At 45.7% G+C, this 20,901-nt stretch overlaps 1 protein-coding gene across 1 annotated transcript in view; it reads left to right on the top strand.

Moving 5' to 3' along the window:
* The window catches only part of fat2 (FAT atypical cadherin 2), a 93,907-nt gene extending 76,705 nt beyond the window's left edge, over positions 1-17,202 (top strand). The window contains exons 24-29 of the mRNA XM_005741232.1: positions 4,082-4,520; positions 5,871-6,024; positions 8,078-8,171; positions 8,262-8,410; positions 8,496-8,770; positions 14,264-17,202. Coding sequence (XP_005741289.1) covers positions 4,082-4,520; positions 5,871-6,024; positions 8,078-8,171; positions 8,262-8,410; positions 8,496-8,770; positions 14,264-14,763 — 1,611 coding nt within the window. The 3' untranslated portion in view covers positions 14,764-17,202. The remainder of the gene's footprint in view (positions 1-4,081; positions 4,521-5,870; positions 6,025-8,077; positions 8,172-8,261; positions 8,411-8,495; positions 8,771-14,263) is intronic.
* Positions 17,203-20,901: the final 3,699 nt, after the last annotated feature.

Below are 20,901 nucleotides of genomic sequence, written 5' to 3'. Positions count from 1 at the left end.
CTAAATTTCTCCTCAAAATGCAACACTTGCACCTGCAAACTTTTTTTTACGTGCGCTCCAATTTTTTTACGTGCGCTCAGGATAGTGGCACAAAAATATCACCATAAACCTGCAGAGTTTCACAGGCTGTAAGTTTCTGAACTTAAAAAAAGAAAAATCTCCAACATTTATTGCCTCGTTTCGTGGAGCAGTACAGGAAGCTTTATTAAGCTGACTGAAAACAATGAGACCTGAACAGATAACTCATGACCCAAACCTGGTTTGATGATGTTTCCCCTCCTGGGCTTTCCTCCTCTATGAGCTCTCCGGCTCAATATTCACTCGCTCTGATTCTCAGGAAATTTCGAAAGCACCATTCAGCCTTTCCCAGCGTTCTCCCTCCTGGGCTTTGGATCTCGGTCCCTGCCCGCTTCATTATGAGCAGAAATGGCTTCAAAAGGAATTTCTGAGCAGCGAGAGCTCCCTCACCTGGGTTTGGTTCAGAGAAACTTCCTGAACATACGAGGCGCTATTCATACACCTGATTACCCGGGAGGACTGAGCGGACTGTATGAGTGTACTCTTCCACACCTCATCAGTATTCTCTGTCAGCTTTCACACCTGTGGGACAGGAAATGCGTGCTCACCTTCAGACCTGTTTGCTGCCATTAATTTCTTTGCTTCTGCATGCATGCGCTTGGAATCGGCTCCTTTCAAATGAAAATGTGTGAGCATGTGGATGAAAAGCTGCCAGGGTGAGAAGTGTAGAACAGGAAGAGGTGATTTGTCACTCCTGTGTGATGAGGAGTGTCAGTGAACACACTCCATACACAGTTGGTGTTTCTGCAGTGACACAAAATGCCTGAAATGTCAGTTTAGGCTTTTATCGCGGTGAGAGAGCAGCAGGGAATCCTGCTCACAGTCTCATTCAGCAGTCGTCCCTTTGTTTTATTAAATTCCACCAGTGTGGGTCTGCGGCGGGCGAGGCTCTGAGGTTTCTGTTGCTCACTTTGCTCCACAATCAGAGCGGAGGAGGCGATTTACAGAACTGAAGAAAAGGAGAGCTAAGCTGTCTGCGTTCCAACCTGCAGAATGAGCTGGTGGTGGCATTTGATCACTCTGGAGCCTCTTAGACGAGGTGTTTTCTGTCCAGCTGGGAGGAGCCTGGGCCATGCTCAGGAAACTCTGGGGAGATTATATTTATTTAGGAACAACTGAGAATTGAGAAGGCTGTGATGTAGGGTTAGCAAGCCTACCCCATAAAACCCAAATTCCTACGGAAACATTGAAGAGGCTTGGTTTAGAAGGAGGACCTTCACACTGAAGACTAAGGACTTCATATGGTGAGGAAGCAACGGGACTGAAAATCCTTCTTTAAGGAAGATCAACATCAGTGCATGGGAGGAGGAAAGGCAGGCCACAGAAAACATCCGTGGGGTGTCCTGGTTTGTGTGTGTCTTTGTCCATTTCATCACAAAGACTCACACATGCGTGAGTAAGTAGGTGTAGGGACAGCTGCCCAGAGGGGCTGGATGGAGGTGCCGCCACCCAGCTGTCAGGCAAAGAGGGAACTGTTATGAAGGGGGAAACTATTAACAGGGACCAGAACAGTTTCTCTGTCATGCTGTAAACGTGTTTATTTTAACAGTCGGTGGGAGTTCTTGCTTGGATGGTCTTCGTGTGTTTTAGTGTTTGAGCAAATGCTCACGAACACTGAATGGATGATTATTAATTTTCATATTTGGAAAACAGTCGCGTCTCCCTCAGGAGGAGTTTGCAGCTTTTTCTCAGTGCTGCTGAATTTTGATCAGGTGCAGGGCAGACAGTGATGAATATGTCCAATACTCTGAGGACGACATGAGTAAAAATGTAATTACATGTCTCCCAGGTTGAGTCACTATTTATCCCCAAAGAGAGTAAACAAAAGTTAATGCGCTTTTATGCTAAATGTGAGAGCATTGCTCCTGATAAACATCGCGTTAGTGACATCAGCTTTTAGCCTCTCAGACTCTTGGCCCGTTTAGCCAGCCTGATGCTGAGCAGTCTGAACTGCTGCCTTTCATCCTCCCAAAATTCTCTCCCAAGTGCTGAAACATCACCTGCAATCTGCAGACTGTTAAAGACCAGCGTTCCTTAAAAACACTGGATTAATATCCAGGATGTGAGGATGCACACTCTCTGTCAAGTAGCTTAATTGGACAGGTATGCAGTTTCCTGGCTGTGCAGCTCTTCTCAAAGCCAAGAGTCAGTCCTGATGCAAGGAGCCTCTTTGAGTTTCATACATACCTCTGTTGTCTCCGTCCAAGTGAAGACATGCAGGATCACAAGTGTGAGCAAAGCTGAAATCCAGCCCCAATTCACTCACTTTAATTAACATAGCACCAAATCACAACAGCAGTCATCTCAAGGCACTTTGTATTGTAAGTTAAAGACCCCACAATACTACACAAAACCTCCACAATCAGACCACCCCCTTTCAGCAAGCACTTGGCGACTGTGGGAAGGAAGAACCATACAGGGAAAGGGGCGTGTCCAAGGGTTTTTCCTTTTTTTTAAATTGGAAACTTCTATTTTAATGTTTGAAGCGCGTCAGATTGCTGAGTTTTCCTTCTTTGGCCTGAGCTCGGCCTTCTCCCTCTCTGTCTTGTTTTGACACCAGCGCTGTAGTTTGCCTGCGTGCAGTCGCAACACACATCACACGCTGTGGGCAGTCTCCAGTTTACCAGCAGCACTGACAGGATGTGATATATAGAGGCGTGAAGCACTGATGCTGCAGAGCTGAAGTCTCTGAGGAGCGGGAGTCGACTTATGCTGCGCTGATGCTGTAAAAGCCCGAGTGCATCATCTCCCTCACACGGCTGCCATAAATCACACCCAGAGTCACAGGAACGTACATGATACAGAATAAAGACGAGCAGCACAATTCAGCCCTCAGCTCCCTCCTTCAGCCCCGTGGGTTGTCATTAATCCATGAGAAGAGTCCTGCAGGTCCGGCCCCTCCGATATGAATCACTGCTGAAGCTTTTTACTGCCACAAGAAAGCAGAGAGAACATGTGGCAGTGATAGAGAGCAGTGCAGCATCACCCAGAGGACGGCCTGAACGCTCTAGAGGGCTGCAAATAAAGACAGGAGCACGCCGAAACAGACACAGCAGCTATCAATAATGCCTCCGGTGACCAGCGAGGCCAAAACATCCATGCTCCTTGGAAGTTGGAGTAGCGTGGTGTTACATGTAGAAAACATGACCTGGCTTTGGGAACGCTGAGCGTGCACAAACTCTGAGAGGACGCTGAGTGCACAGCATGACACAGTGAAGGACCTTTGACCCCACATTTTTGGCATCCATTCAAAATCTGAAACATAAGTCACAGCACGAGCGCCTAAACGAATGAAGATGAATTTAAAGCATTTTGAGACTTTTTTCTAACAAACTACAAAACACTAAGTGATGGAACCACTGAAACGAATCTGAAAGGAGCATTAAATGTCAGAGCTGCTTCCAAGCAGGATGTCGGTGGTTAAATAATGTTAAATAATATTGTTTGTTTGTTTGTTTGTTTGTTATGTTGCAGCACGGTGGCATGGTGGTTAGCACCGTTGCCGCACAGCAAGAAGGTCCTGAGTTCAATTCCACCATCAGGCCGGGGTCTTTCTGTGTGGAGTTTGCATGTTCTCCCCGTGTTTGCGTGGGTTCTCTCCGGGTACTCCGGCTTCCTCCCACCGTCCAAAGACATGCAGCTTGTGGGGATAGGTTAATTGGATAATCCAAATTGTCACTAGGTGTGAATGTGCAAATGAATGTGAGTGTGAATGGTTGTTTGTCCCTGTGTGTTGGCCCTGCGACAGACTGGCGACCTGTTCAGGGTGTACCCTTCCTCTTGCACTATGACAGCTGGGATAGGCTCCAGCGCCCCCTGCGACCCTGAAAAGGAGAAGCGGAAGCGAATGGATGGATGAATATTGTTTGTTCATTTAACAGTTTCTTCTCCCCAGAAAGAAAGAAAATAATAAGTCAAAGGCTTACTCTCAAAAACGGAATCGGACGTATTCTTCTCTGGTTTTCGTGCATGTGTCTCACTGACCTTTGTCTTCCTCCCTCAGTTGGCCGGTGGAGACCTGCTCTTCAGGTACAGATGTGGAACCACCACCCCTGCCTCACTGCCGATTGGCTCTCATATGGTGTCGGACGGTCGCTGGCACAGCGTCCTGCTGGAGGTCAACTCCTCCTCGCTGAGGCTGACCCTGGACGGGCAGCATCCGGTGTCCGCCTCCTCAGTTGAGCCGTGCCGGATGCTACGCTCCCATGGAGCGTTGCTCTTTGGTTCTCCTCCAGAGCTCCACCAACAGCCGCATAATTTCAGCGGCTGCCTTGAGGGCCTGGAGCTCAATGGGGAGCCAATCAGAACAGGCGACTCGGCGGAATGGAGGGGGTCAGGAAGCAGGAGGGTGTTTGGGGTGTACCAGTGCTGCAGCGGGGGAGGAGCCTGCGACAGCAGCCCTTGCAAGAACGGAGGTGTCTGTGAGGAGGACGCCACGGGGGGTGAGTCGCCAAAAACTAGATTTTATTGAAAGTAAAAAAATAAAACAGAGATTTCGAGATTGTGCACAGAACTTCCTGAAACAGACAAATGTCCACACTTCAGGGCCAAAGTCCCGAGTCCAGCTCAGGGCTCTTACATCATTTAGTTTCCTCTCAGACTCCAGTTTAGCCCGCCAAAATAAAAGCAGGAAAAATGTGCCAAAACATAAGGAAATACCACACAGTGTGTGTTCCTCTATTTTCATGAGTACCTGGTAGCACATAAGTATGAGAGCCAGAAAAACTCATAGTTTAATTAGTGTTTTTGTTATGATGACTTAATAAAATTAGATTAAAACAAACAAACAATGTGAGCTCAGTAACTAAAGTACTAAAGGAGAACAAGTGAAGTACCAAATGGAGGAGGAGATGGACCGACGTGCGGATCCAGCAGGAACCCACACCCATTGGAGCTGAGGTTCTCCTCAGGAGGTTCAGCTCCATGTGTCCTCCTCTGCTCCTCCTCTGAGGAGGATTCGAACGACCGAAGGCAAAATCTCAGATTAAAAAAATTAAACTTAAAAAAGTTGCTGTTTTTGCCCCTGCAGTCATTTTTATCTCATCACTAGGAGGAAAAAACAAAAATTTAGTGCCTGCAGGTGGTGGAAGTTAAGCTTTTAATGAAGAATCAGCCTCAGTACAGCTGCAGGGCAACATTCAGTTTGCAATATTTTATGAAACTGTTGAAACAAATATGATTTTTTGTCTGTCCCCATCTCACAGCGTCGTAGCAACAGTCGTCTCAAGGCACTTTATATTGTACGGTAAACACAACATTAAGGAGAAAACCCCAACAATCAGGTGACCCCATCTGAGAGACCGGTTGGGTAAAAATGAGTGTATCAACATGTCAATCATAGCATAGCCCCTCCCTAAATCCTCCCCTGCTTCCTGTCGTTTACAAATCAGAAAAGCTTTATTTTTATGACTCGCAGATTAAGACAAATACAGGTGTATGTGCAGAAGTCAGTTTAGATTGTAGATTAGTGACATGATAATGGAAGAGTCGTGATCTCAGCCTGTGTCCTTGATCCCTGCTTCCTCATCCTGGTGGCTTCCCTCTCTGATTCTGGCTGATGAAACATGATTTTTGCTGCCTTCTCAATTCCACGTGCTATTTTCTGCCAGTTATCCGTGGGAGAATAAAGCTTGCACGATTTTTCCCTTTAAACATCAACAAGGTGCTGCACTCTCCGGCCGGACCTTGCTGACCTTTGCTTTGATTATTTCGTGCCTGTAGGGGAGACTCGCTGTGGCTTTGATCAGTTGCTCTTGTCTCAGATGTCTGGGTGTGTTTTATTTGCTCTGCAGAGCCGCGCTGCAGGTGTGCAGGACTCTTCCACGGCGCCCGATGCGAGCTGACCGACAACCCATGCGCCTCCCAGCCGTGCACCCACGGCAGGGTGTGCATGCCCATGGATCAGGGTTACCTGTGCAACTGCTCGCGTGAGAACCCTGAGGCAAGGTAAGCACATGTCCACACACACACCTCATTCACCGATGCTTTTAACCATCACAGCCACTTTATTAGGTACAGTGGAGCCTGCCTTTGCCGTTCAAATCAATGTAAGCACAGAGTGTATCCTTATTCTTCATAACTTCTTCATCTGGCCCCAGCCCTGAGTGATGGAGATCCATTCCTGTCGCATCATCCTCTTTATAGTGTGCAGGTTTATGATCATCTACTTGACTTTTAAGGACTGACCAAACTAAAAATGTCCTCAAAGACCAAACAAACAGGCAAAAGTGATAACTACTTAACTCAGGCAAAGGGTGGAAACCAAAAAGAGAGACCAAGACTCAAGTGCATGAACTAAGATCCTGCAACAATAATCCAGAAGAGGAAAGAGAAAATTCAACATCAAGGTCCTGAGACCATGGCAACAAGCTCTTTTAGCATTAAAACGTGATTGGCTGATTAGATATTTGCTTTAGAGAGCTGCTGCTGCTGCACATGTGCCACTGTGCAAAAAGCATTGTGTTTTGGGTGATATATGCTCCAGTGATAACAAACCAATGTTGTCACACAGCAAGTCACTGAAACTAAACTGAAAACTAAACCTTTGTAATGGTCACTTCAGAGTTGGAGACCAGGTCTGCAACCACTCACGGTCAGCCGCCGTCTTCAAAGTGACTTCGGTGCATCGAGACCTTCATTTTTACCCTCGAGTTCAATCAGGTTACACCCAGTCTGCAACTCGCTGAGTCGAACCCCTGATTGCATTGCGACGGGGTGCAGACTGACTGCAACATGTTGGTAAATGTCTGCATTAATAAGTTAGATGATGATTATTTGCAAACCTTCAAATTTGCCAATCTGTCTGAGAGCGACTGCAGTCACACTGCAACTGATCTACTTCTGGGCTATTTTTTTTTTATAGAGCAGTGAAACTAATAAAAAAAAAAACTAAAATTGACATTTTGAGGGTAAACTGAAACTAAAGATATGAACACGAACCAAAAAACCCAGTCTGACACACAGAAGCTTCTCCCCCCCCCCCCCACAGAGTTACGGCCATATTTGCATCTCCTTCCTTTCATTAAAGCTGCTTCGATCCCCGCGGCTCTGAGCCACTGTCCCTCTTCCAGGTGGGTTTGGTTTAATTCGCTGAATGAAAAATGGCTACTGCCAGATGGTAGTTGCAGGCGGCATACTTTTGCTTTAGGAAAACATGCAGAGATATTTTATCAAGCTGTCACCAGCGTGTGTGGTGGACAGCAGCACACAACAGGACATTTTATTTAGAGTGTCCAAAGACATTCAGAAACGTTCCTCTGGTCTCCAAAGCAAAGTCTTCCTTCAGATAATAACAGGAAACATGTTTTTCTCTGCAAAGCGCTGCCGGGATACACTCTGAGTGAAGTAAAGCGGGGGACCTGAGCACCGGGGAAATAAACTGAGCTGCGGGCACATTTATGGAAAACAGAGTGCCGGCTTTGTGTGAGTGCTTCCGCTCCAGCACTCAGCAATCAGATCTGTGCCAGCAGGGTCTCAGGGTGGTGTTTCGTGCCCATGCCAGCTTTGAAACTTATAGGATCATCACTGATTTAACCTCCACCTCTGTGCTCCTCTCCGCTAATGAGCACTTGTTCAGACAGGCTTCAGGACCAAAGAGTAACCTCTGGAGTTTGGGCAGTCTCATCAGCAGAGAAGTCCAACTGAGAAGGGACAGGAGCTGCTGTGTGTGCGGCTATCACCGGAATCTTTTGTCATTTTTTCATTTCATTTCCAACATAAATTCTTTTTAGAAAGTTAAAAACTGTGGTTACAGTCACATGAAATTCAGGTCCTTCTGAAACTAAAGCTGATATTTGCTCTGTGAGCTTTTGGGATGTAAAAGATCAGAACAAGACTGAAAATCAGTCCAGAGGTGCCCGAGGAGACGAAACTGAATGTGAGGTGTGCAAAGTTTAAATGAGAGTTTTGGTTCTTTTCACTCACAGTTTGCTGTTTTTTGGAATATTTTAGTTTTCCATCCTCTGAAAGTGCTTTAATGTTCCTCCCTTTAACCTTTTAGGTGCCAAGACACAGGCTGTTCACCCAACGACTGTCCTCAAGGGTTCGGCTGTAAAGTCACTAATGGTGCCATCTACTGCGAGCCACTGCCTCTGGTCAGTCATGACGACAGACACACATGACCTTAATGTTCTTTCTTCTTCAGTGGCAGCAGATCAAACTTTAATCATTTTCCCGTCCTTCAGGTCAATCCATCGTTTGGATACATGGAGATCATACAGATTGGTGCCGGTGTGCTCGGATTAGTCTTCTTGGTCAGCGTCTTTGTTTGCATCAGGAAACGACATGTTCAGCAGAAGAAGAAAAAACCCGTCTGCGTCCAGGACTCCAACGGGTAAGAGTTTTTATTTCTGAAGTTATTCGTCAACATATTCCATCAGATCTTATTAAATCTCTAACGTCAGCTGCTTCACCTGTAGGTACTTACAGTCCAGTCTGGCCAAGAGCCTCAAAGCAAACTCCCAGGAAGTCAACCCCATTGAGATGAGCTCGCTGGTTGGTCCAACCAATGACCTCGACCACACACCGTTCAGATCGCTACGGCCACGCAGCCAGATCGGTTCGTCAGCGGGTGGGTCTCCAAAGACGCAGGGGCCGGTCGTGTGCAGCGTTGCTCCCAACCTTCCTGTCAGGCCGCCATCGAGCTCTGATAACGACTCCATCAGGAAAAACCACTGGGACCTGGACTATGAGGGTGAGTGTTGGTTTGAATTGGGGGACTGGGAGACTTTCTGATGAAACCTCAGCATGCTCTTGGACATCTGATTGTGAGCATTAATAATGAGAATAAAGCAGGACTATCAGCAGCACTCATGCAGCGCAGAATGTCATTAGATCCGACGCTCCTGGGGTTTATCGCAGTGATTCTTCTAGCTCAACACGAATAGACAGAAGGATGACTCCACTAAAATTCAGTTTCGTCTGTGATCCAGACCCTTCAAACATTTTCAAAAACTCCTTCAGGACCTAAAGTGTGCGATGTTTGCAAACTCTTCCACCGAACAGGTGAACTGTTCTGCGTTTCACAGCTGTGAGCCGCATTTAGACAGCCAAACACTGAGTGCATTAAAAAAAAGGAGGAAGCAGGGCTATGAGATGATCCTGGTATCAGATGGAAGCAAAAGGTATTTTTGAGCAGCCACCTGTCCCGCCAACTGATGTGATCCATGAACGTTTACCCACAATACACTTTGGGGATTTTAACAGTGCTGCACTTTACATCATGCAGCATGGACATCATGCATCTTTGGTCTGAAGGTGTGTTGGATTTTGTTGATAGAGGAAACAAAAAGACAACATAAATGTACGAGAGAAGGCGTTTGGACAGGCATGCAGATAACACCGGCATCCTTGCTGTGATCAATCCAGGGAAGCATGGAGTCTGTCTTAAAGAAAACTTGACCTCAGGGCAATAATTAAAGCTCTGACTCTTTAATAAGACGGCGTTGGAGTTTCAAATAATCCGACTGGAAAATCGTTTGGAGAGATGCCATCTAAGTCACAGCAGCATTTTCAGTCCTGACATATAGAAGGTCAGAAGAGACGCTGTAGTCACTCGATGTCGCCGTAAACACGCAGTTAATTGTGATGTGCAGTGCTGCATCATGTGAAACGTGCACTGTCTGTCAGTACACGGCACTGATTAAACTCTGGGAGATGAAACATTCAATGAGGCGACAGGAAGTGATAACATCGGGAAGCGATTTTTCTGTTTCACTGCTGTGATCACGTCACATCTGCCTCCTCATTGTCTCCACGTCTCATTGTCGTTAGTACTCTTCCTTCAGTTAGCACCTCTCAGGCTCCCTAAATCTGTACAGCAGTCCCGGGGGTTTCTCCGAGCAAACGTTATACGTGCACATTAAACACGGAGCTGTGTTTCCACCAAGCTGCTGAAAGACGAAGTAACAAAAAGCATCCACAATAGACCGCCATGTTAAATGCTATCTACTGCTAGCAAACACTGAACAGCGTTTCATCGGCGACCTAGAGTTCGCAGGCAGCAACATTTATGAGCTCTATCAAAATGAAGGACGTTCTCTCCTCGTCCAATCAGCTGCTGTCACTAACGACACTGATGAGCTGCAGTTGTGGTTCAACTTTAGCAACACAGCATGAACCCAAAAGTGGTTTTTCCCCGGAAATAAATTCTATTACCAATCATAAAAAAGAACTTAACATTAAATTCCTCAACAACAGTTAAATGTAACTCCTGCACGTTGTTCTGCTTACTGGTTTATATGGAATATAAATAATCATATAAAATAGCTGCTGTGTGGTCCGAGCAGCTCCAGTTTCAGGATTTTATTTGGATGTTATTGATTGCACGGTGGCATGGTGGTTAGCACCGTTGCCGCACAGTGAGAAGGTCCTGAGTTCAATTCCACCATCAGGCCGGGGTCTTTCTGTGTGGAGTTTGCATGTTCTCCCCGTGTTTGCGTGGGTTCTCTCCGGGTACTCCGGCTTCCTCCCACCATCCAAAGACATGCAGCTTGTGGGGATAGGTTAATTGGATAATCCAAATTGCCACTAGGTGTGAATGTGCGAATGAATGTGAGTGCGAATGGTTGTTTGTCCCTGTGTGTTGGCCCTGCGACAGACTGGCGACCTGTCCAGGGTGTACCCTTCCTCTCGCCCTATGACAGCTGGGATAGGCTCCAGCGACCCTGGAAAGGATAAGCGGAAGCGAATGGATGGATGGATGTTATTGATTAGCGGGTATCTGTTTCTGAGTGATGTTTGACGACCAGTCACATGGAAATCACATGAAGATGTGATGTGCCAATTTAACCCCACCATCAGTGTCACACAGACTGATATTCGATGATGTTTAATCTGCGCCTGGTCTCAGTTCAGAGAGTCCGCGTTGGTTCTGTCCCGTTTGCACACCTGAGCTCAGGTGTGGAGCTGTCATTGTCCTCTTCTGAACTTTTTCATGAAGCAGTTTGAGTAATTCAGCCTGTGAACAGCTCAAACAGGTGGCCTTTATTCTACTATGAAAAGGATTTTCATAGTAGTGCAGGTCTTTATTTTCCTGCTTTGTCGCCGTGAGGCTGGCTGATAAGATAACCCTCCTGTGTGAGGCCAACGTCTGCTTCCATGTTTGTCTCCCTCTCCTGCTGTCGTGCGCATCTGTCTGTAAGCGATCCATACCACCGAGCTGTGAGTCCTGCGTCCGTGGTCGTGTTGCTCAGACAGATGAAGAGGCAGATTGGGTGGCAGCACCCGGCTGGCAGGTCGTTCGTCTGTTCAACCTTATGAGCACAGGAAAGGACACGTTTCTGTGTGAGCCGCTTCATTCGTTGTAAGACTTATTGTTAATGGTGACGCCACCCGAGGCTGCCGAGTGACCTCCATATCAAACTCTTCACAGGATGATAACATGATTTCTGAACTGATTCAGGCCTGGCTTTAGAACAAAAGGACTGGCTGTGCATCCGTGAGGGAGGTCTCTGCCTCACCCTTGGAAAAACCTGGAAATTGTTCTAATGATCATCAAACCACGACTTTATGGGCATATACTTAGGTGTCAGAGCTCATCATTAAGGGTGCTGGAGAGGTCATCGAATGTTGTCTTTAAGGGGTAAGAGTCCAGTCTGGTCCTAAAGATGGTCAGCATGTGTTCGCGAGGACTGCTTCAGGTTTAAGCAGCACTAATGTTTGAGTTGATACTTCATTTTAATTCTCCATCAAGATTTTATGCTTGAATGAGGATTAAAGCCGCCACTGCTGGTGTGAACACAGCGCCGTAATCTTCCAAACATCATGAGCTCGCTGCTGATATTTGATGTTTTCATTTGTTTTCTGTGTTTCTGGATAAAATCTATCAGTGAAAGTTTCCAGCAACACTGATCTGTAGTTAAATCATGCACACAGTGGTAGATGGCAGCCCATTCAGCCCTGAGATGGGATTACCGCCTTGCCCTTGGTCAGCCTTTCTTAAACATTTGTGTGATTTGGAAGCCTCACAGAAAGCCTCCAAAGGGGAATTTCATTACTTTTAATGGTCTTTTCAAGGCTGTTTGAATATCAGACTTTACAAAAACAGCTACAGGGAAACTTTTTGTCCCCAGTTCTCGAATCTTTCCAGCTCAGCAGCAGCTAACCCTAAACCAACATGATCTGCCCACTTCAGGCACAAATACCCATGGCGGTGAATTCTAACACCAATTACAATTTCTGCTTTTACACGTCATTTCACTGATTATAAATAAGGCCCAGAGGCTCTGGACTTTCATCACACATGTGTAAAGAAAAATGATGCAACTCCCCAACAGGACTTTAGTCTGAAAACATTTTCAGATAGAAAGCTTCCTCTAATTCTACCTTAGTAGGAAACAGAAAGACAAAGAGGGAGCTTTAAAGTGACCTGCCGTCTAAATACAACATCATTTATTAATTTGTCAGTAAGCATCCTAAATTTCAGAAAGTCATCCGTGTGAACCATCCTGTTTATCTTTATACATACAGACATTGTTTCAGTTTCTACAAATCCCAGGCCCTTCGGAGCAGCTCGTGCTGTTAGCCTGAGCCACCGATCGGAGTTACTGAACAAAGGCTGTTGGTGTGGGTGAACCGTTAAAGATGCTGTCAGGCTTCATCACCGAGCTGTGTTTACTTCATCCTCTCATCAGTCATGTCTCTCCTCTCTCTCCTTCCATCTGTCCTTTTCATTTCATCTTCCGCCCCCTTTCCCCCTCATCTCCTCGGCTTCTCTCCAGCGTTTCCCTTTTGTCTCCTTTGCATTTCCCTCGCTCCTCTTTTGTCTCATTTTGTCTCTGTGTCTACATGTCAAGCAGCCGGGAGTCTGCTTGGTAGAGCTGCAACTCTTTAATTCATTATATGATACATTTATACTATTATTATGTGTAAGCAAATTTAATTAATATGTACTCTGTAGTCTATTTCACTGTGTGTCTGTATGTGAGTAAGGACACAAGAAAATAATTATTGCATCATATTGATTTTTTTTTTTTGTATTTTTAGTGTCTATTTACTTATTATTTTATTTTTTCTAATGAGTTGAGCTCTTTCTGATAAAATGTTAACCTTAATGAACTTTTTTATTAAAATTAATAATAACATTTTTTTATTATTTATTGTTGAATTAATGATCAAATTCAAGTTACAACTTTTAAAAACTTATCAGTGATTACTGTAAAAACGCAGCGCACATCCAGAGCTACAACAGATTTTTATGGATTTACAGACTTTTAGTTTTTACAGTAATTATTATTATTGATGTTTAATATTAATAATAATAATTATGTGATAATATTATAATTAATAATAAATATGAGGTTTGAGGGCGGTGTTTCGTAGCTGAATTATAGAATGCTTTTTACACATATGACTATGTCTGTGATGCTCTGATGAGTGAACTCCTCTTTGTGGAAGTGACGCCGTGCGTGTGCTCATAACCAGATGTGTGTTCAGAGCGGTGACCTCTGACATGACAGATTAAACGTCACCGAGTCACCGCTAAGGTTACGTAAGCGGCACGTTTTCCTCTCTCCTCACCGACTTCCTGCTTGTTTAATAACTAAAGTCTGAAGCAGCTGCTGCACGTGATTAAAAATCCTCCTGACGGTCACTTTTGCTTGGGATGAGCAACCTGAAATCACCAAATTAGTATTTCAAGGTTGAGACGTAGCTCGAGATTACAGCGCAGAAAGATGGAGGAGCTAATCTTTAAGGTTGCCCTTGAATTGTTTTAATCTTGGCCATAGAGAAGTAAGGAGGATTATTCTACTAAGGAAGTCATTAGACATGTTTCTGGATCAGTCGCCTGCCTCTAAGTGAAATACGGTGACCTGGGGACGCGGAGCTATTCTCACACACACCCACTGAGTGTTTAATATGCAGATTGTTAAAGCTTTTGAAACCCACTTTCAGCCCTGTGTTCAGTGTCAGTAGATGTGGAGAAGTTTCACTTTGATTTCAGCGTAGTAAAGTTCTGACTCCATCCCGGTGGGTGGGGATTTTCAATCGCTCGTTTCCAGCGAGTTGCTGTCGCTGATGATAGACGACATTGCAGTAAATCAAATGTAAGAGCAGGAGTGGCCTGGGTAGTGTTTGCCTGGGACATTTTAGGTGAAAGTTGGAAGTAAGTGATGATTTTCTGAGCTAATTGTTTGAGTGCGAAACCATCAGTAACCAGTGCTCTTCCTCTGCTTCCTGTCCTCAGTCTACCCCGCAGACCCGGACTATTACGGCCGTCCGGCGGTCCAGGATTTCCCTCAGTTTGACATCGTAGAAGACACTTACTCCACCTCCACCATGGACTCCCGCAGGAACTCTAGGTTTGGTGGCTTCCCGTTCCCGCTGGACCGCTGCGACCGCCGTGCACCCCTGCCACCGTGCTACAGCAACCAGAACCTGGATGACTTCCTGGGTCCAGACGGTCTTCCTCTTCCGAGCTCTCAGTGCCCCAACGAGTACACCGCCATCAGCTACTACCCGACCCAGCACACCCGCAGCCTCGACAACGTCACGGGCTACAAGAGACTCAGCATGCGCCTCAGCGTCGCCATGCCCTCATACGCTGAGCAGGCCAGCCCGCCGCCGGCACCGAACCTGAACCAGGCCCAGCCTCAAACCCGAAAAGCACGACAGAACCCACGCAGCTGCGACGGGTCAAGCATGGTGGAGAGTGACTACGGGAGCTGCGAGGAGGTGATGTTTTAAGGTGGTGACATGTGGGCGTGGTCCTCACACGGCAATCAGAAGAGATCAGATCTCTTCGTCGCTCTGTGGGAGATGATCACAGCATGTGGAATGATTCTTCACACACCTCTGATTTGTTAGACTCTTTAAAGTGTTGCAGTCTTGCTGCGCCAGATTAGACAGAGCATCTCAGGATGGCGCGCTCACCTCCGCAGAACAAGTTCAGCACAAGTTCATCTTCTGTTGTTGGGACACCACCCAGGGTGTTTGCTGTCTCGACAGGGCTGTGAAATCATGGACAATATTACCCAGCGGGCTGTGAACTGCTCAGACATTTGAAAGCTTCAAAGCGGAAAAGTCTGCCTCTCTGCACTCCAAACACACCTCCCACATTTCACCGTTCACACACACTCGTCTGATCAGCCACACAGCTGGAGCTGTGCTGAACACGGACAGCACATCCTGCTGGGTGTGTTCGCTCATATCTGCTCCTAATGTGCAGAAACAGGTTTATGGTATGTCTAAGGATTTCAAATCTCAGCGTATTAAAGCACATTTCATACAGGAGAAAGGTGTCGGTGTTTGTTGTTCGCATTCAGAGGGCTGGATCCTCGTTAGAAACATGAAAGCGATTAAAAAAGTGACGTTATTGTGAAGTGGACTTTGTATTTTTAGCTGTAAGAACTCTGTAAACATCTCTTTGTGGATTTCAATGAGTGAATTTGATGACAGTATTTTCCGTGTTTGTGTATCGCTGCCCTGCATGATAAAGGGAACTCTTAAAGTGCAGCAGGAGAGAATCGTCCATGCAGCCATTTTAAATGGATTGAATGAGCAGAGAAGCTCGGAGTGCAGGATGCAGCGTTTTTATAAGTGACTGTTAGATAGTGAAGAGTCGATGTTTAGTTTCGTTTTGTCAAATCAACAGTTTGACCTTTTCTTTTTCCCAAAGAACTGAGCAGAGACGACTTGTTTCTAATAACACATAGAGTTGGTCAGTTCATTGTCAAACTTCCTCCTGCCAAATTACGTGTGAAGGTTATGATCTGAACTGCAGGAAATTACAGAGGAATATTTGGATGTGAGCAGCTTCAGTTAAAAGCTGAAATAATTGTTAATTGTGACTCACAGACTGGTTGTTTCAGTGTTTCTGCTTAGTTTTCAACTCTGTGGTAGCCGTGGCACTTTGTGAAGATAAAACTCTCAGGATTCGCACTGTCCTCCTGCTACCTGCTGGTGCACCGACCACTTCTTTGATCCCCAAAACTCCTAAGTGGTCATCCTCAGCCTCTCCTCTCAGCTGTGTGCAGTGTGTCTGTAAGCTCAGGTTTTAAAAACTCAGTGTACCTACAGCACACGGGGAGCTCATGGTGTCCCAGAGACCAAATATTTGAAGGCTTCAGAAAAGGCGAGCTTACTTTGTTGCGACAGCTGGAAGAAGATCCTCATGGATCATTTTATTGGAGCTGAAAGAATCTGGATCTTTTGTTTGATTTCAGGGATGGAAGGACAGAGTAGAGCAGGTTAAACGATGTCCAAGCCTGAAGTTTTTTTCAATGAGCTCCTCCAGGCGGTTTGTGGATTCCAGGACAGAAGATCAGATCTGGGACACTGAGTCGATCTGGCTGCTGTTTGGTCAGTTCATGTTTCTGTAAACGATGAAGTGCCGGCTGAATATGAGCACTGTGTTTACCGCTGCCTCCAAAACGTGCCAAGGCTGCAGATGTAAAAATCAAAGCCTGCATAAGCGGCGTATGTGGTGAGCTCTCGGAGGCTGGGGAGATAAACAGTGCACGAGAGCAGCACTTGTATCTGGAACACGGCATTTGTAGTAACGTGAAGGCGTTAGCAGACGGTGATTCGGGCAGGGCTGGTTCTTAATGTCCTGTCTGTCCAACCTGTCCCATCTGGCACCATAATGTCAAATTGCCAAATCAAAGCACGCACACTCCACATATGATTACATATTACTCCTGCTGAGCTTTGGCTTTTGGAAGAATTCGGGTTGAAACAGAGACATGGCTACCACAGTGTGATTGTCTCATACTTTTGTTTATGTTACGCACAAAAACCAGGGGCAACCTAAGGGCCAGCCGTGACTAAGGCTGAGGATGTGTGTGTAGATGTGTTATGGACATGATCCTTCTCTCACTGGTGGTTCCACTGTGAGCTCTTTCCCTTTGTTTTGAGTCCTTTGTACAAAAGAGATCCCATAATCTGCTCGTGTCGTGCTGTACAGTCTGTGCCTGTGTGTTGCTGTGCTGAATATGAATCACTTGAATGTATTGACATGTGTTGTTTGTATTCATTTCATCCATAAAGTTTATTTTTGTACCAATGTGGGCATCCCCATGTTTTGCCCTGATGTTTTTCTCTGAGAGATTTTATTAAGATGCTGTCTGTCCATTTGTTTTCCAATATTGTAAAGAGAATATGAATAAAGATATTATCTTCCGTAAACACCGACCATATCACGCTCTGTTCCGGTCAGAACAGGCCAGGTGGAAAAACAGCCCTCATCAGACAGGATTAGTGTTATCACAGGAATTTGATCTTCACATCTGGAATGCAGCACGATGATAAACTTTTACTGTTAAAACTACTAAAATCTCCCCATTCCTCTTTAACAGGGCAAGTGGTGTCCCCCAGAGGTCTGTTCTAGGACCTTAAACCTGTAGTCAAGTTATCAGTTCAATTATATTTTGTTTAAATAGCAGCAAATTGCAACACCAGTTGTCTTAAGGGACTTTATAATGACTTTATAATGTAGGGTAAAGTCTCAATAATATCCTGATGCATGCTCAATCATCCAGGTAAGGATGATTCTGTTCATCTGGACGTTTTCAGTGGGAGAAACATTTCGTCACTCGTCCAGGTGACTTCTTCAGTCTCAGCTGACTGCAGTTTTCCCCAACCTTATAAACAGTGCTTTTGCACAATGACTAAACTAGCACCACTGAATGAACAATGGGCTGGGAGGTCATTTCCATGATCATTAATATGCAAATTGTCATGACCATTGATCAACAACCACTGATCAAAGACCAACGCTGAGGAACGCTGGTTTGAGCGGGCAGTCAAGGTCATTTACGGGAAAAGGGAAAGACTGAATTGAGGAGGAGGCCTAAGGGTACATCTGTCACCATCTGTCACAATGCTGTGATTGCAGCCATTCCCCAACTCTCTGTGAATGTAACTCATGGACATTGATCAACGGGCTTTGATCAGTGCGAAAACCTAATTGTCTCTCAGCAGTTTGTGAAATACCTGTTCAGTTCAGCTTGAGCCAAGATGACTAAAGCTGGGCATACACTGTGCGATTTGTGGCCCATTTTGAGACATTTTTCAGTCATGCGACCATTTTGGGGATCGGCCTGAGTTTTGCCTTAATCGTGTGTCGTGCATTGTGTAGTATACATGGGGTAATGAGAAGCGATTAACACCTCACAACCAGCTCCCGATCAGCAATTGTACGGTCATAATGAAATCAAACCTGTTTGAAATCCTGGGTGCCCCTCGTGAGGGTATCGCACTGTTGAAGCAGTGAGCCGATTTAAAGCAACCTCTCACGCTGTGCATGCGCAAACACAGAAATGGAAGTGAGAAAGATGGAGTAGCACGGCAGTGCAGCGTGTGATCTGGACACAAGCGATGGAGGCCCAACTTGTAGAACTTTGGCAAGCTCATCCGTGCCTTTTTGATGTGGTCTCACAAAATTATCACGACTGCAACAACCGTGAAAAGAGTTGGATGGATGATTGTAATGACCACGGCAGACCCAACAACATGAACATGCTTTTAAGCATCACTTTATTGCACACACTATTTAGTCAAAGGAGCTTGCAGCTCCTTTGACTAAAAAAAGAAAAGCGTCTGGACTTCTTTAAGTTGCTTGAAGACGTTTCACCTCTCAGAGAGGTACGATGACCTGGATGACTGAGAACCTTCACAGACGCACGCTATTTACACTTTTCTCACGGATGCTGTGCACACTCGGCTGCAGTTCTCCTGCTGCCAGCCACACACATCAATAACAACAACATGATAGGACTCAGTTCAGCCTTTTAACCCAGCGCCTACCCTGCAGCGGCACCGCTGTTCATAACCCGCTGCATAATTGCTGCTCGATTGCAGCTGCCTGGTCAATGTTTTTCCTTAGCAGTTTAGCAAAGTTGGTGGTGTGAGTGTGTGTGTCTGTGTGAGTGAAAGACAGAGAGGGAGAGAGAGGGAGAATGAGAGACAGATTTTGTGTTAGAAGATTTTGTAACACTTCATGTTACCACTTCATGTTATTATGCACGCACAGAGTGAGCAATCAGGTCACGTCAGAGCATCAGGCCGTATAGTATGAGACTATGCATTGTGACCTATGAACTTCTAACCCCTGCGATTCAGTTGTACAGTTTGAGCAGGAGCTGAATAACGTGACTAAAAAAATTGCAGTGTAGGCCCAGCTTTAGATAAACAAGATCACTGCACAGGAAGCAGAACTGTCAGTTTCTCTAGCTGAACCTGTGGAGGGATCATGGACTGGCTGCAGTTTGCTTACAAGAAGGTGCTCTTCACAGGTTCACCTACAGGAACCATCGCCCAGCACATCCAATCATATTCCTCGTGGAGGCGTCACATCACACACCAAAGAAGAAAGTGCAACAGGGCTCGCTTTATGAAGAATTAGAGTAGTTTCCCGGAATGAAAAGTGCATTCATCTAGATTGTTAATGGAGCCTGTTTAAAGACATGAAACGCTGCAAAAACAAGCAGAAGCTGCAATATGATGATGATGAATGATTCCCCACCGACTCAGTCATGTTCCTGAAATGATTAAAGACACGTAGTGAAGAGCAAACGAGATACGAGCACCTTCGTCTGCAGACTGAGGCTGTGAGAGTGTGATGGGACGACAGCACGTTGAGAGATAAATGCAAAACAGCATGTGCATGTTTTAAACTCCCCTTTTAAAACAAATGCTCTTATCTGGCCGAGTCTTGACATTACCTGATAAGGTGTCTGTTTTGGGTGAACCTGCTTTCAGCTACTTCCACTTCAAGTTAGTGACTCCTGTTTTCTAAAACTACAGGTGAAACTTCAGCTGATATTGTGTGCACTCATTATCCATCTATGTCTGTCCATCCGTCCATCCATCATTTAATCTGTCTGTCCATCCATCCATCCATCCATCAGTCCGTCCATTCATCCAACGTCCGTCTATCCATCCAATGACCATTCATCCAACCATCCTTCCAGCCGTCCATCTATCCAACTTTCCATCCATCTGTCAATCCGTCTATCCGTCCGTTCATTTATCCGTCCATCCATCTATCCGTCCATCAGTCTGTCCATCATCCATCTGCCCGTCCGTCCATCCATCATTTAATCCATCTGTTCATCCATTCATCCAACCGTCCATCCATCAATCCAACCTTCCATTCATTCATCCAATGTCCGTCCATCCATCCAACTGTCCATCTATCGTCTATCTGTCTGTCCATCCATTCATCATTCAATCTGTCCACCCATCCATCCATCCATCTGTCAATACGTCTATCCGTCCGTCCATTTATCCATCCATCCATTTATCCATCCATCAGTCTGTCCATCATCCATCTGCCCGTCCGTCTATCCATCATTTAATCCATCTTCTGTCCATCCATCCAACTGTCCATCTATCGTCTATCTGTCTGTCCATCCATCATTCAATCTGTCCATCCATCCATCCATTCGTCAATCCACCCATCCATTCATCTGTCAATTCTTCTATCCGTCCATCCGCCCATCCATCCATCAATCATTCAATCAGTCCATCCATCCATCCATCCATCCATCCATCCATCCATCCATCCATCTGTTATTAAGTCCTGACTTAATAACAGATAACAGATGGACTGACTGACGGGTGGAAACCCGTCAGTCAGTCCATCTGTCCATCTCTCCATCCATCCCTCCATACTCAGGGCAGACTGCACAAATCACAGCAGCTGCATTCTGTGGAAGGTTTTATTTCCGTGGTTAATTCTTTCTACAAAGAGTAATCTTACATTTAACCTCCACACATCAAGCTGCTCTGTCTGCAGTGCAGCAGAGGCTTTCCCACCAGCTGTTTGATGCCCACAGTTTCCTGATTATGTCATCATCCTGACAGCCTGACATGATCTGACTG

The sequence above is a fragment of the Pundamilia nyererei genome, unplaced genomic scaffold (assembly GCF_000239375.1).
Source record: "Pundamilia nyererei isolate P.nyererei 1_Seehausen unplaced genomic scaffold, PunNye1.0 scaffold00108, whole genome shotgun sequence".
In the NCBI taxonomy this organism is placed as follows: Eukaryota; Metazoa; Chordata; class Actinopteri; order Cichliformes; family Cichlidae; genus Pundamilia; species Pundamilia nyererei.
Note: the sequence above shows the minus strand (reverse complement) of the source record. Positions and strands in the feature narration are given on the sequence as shown.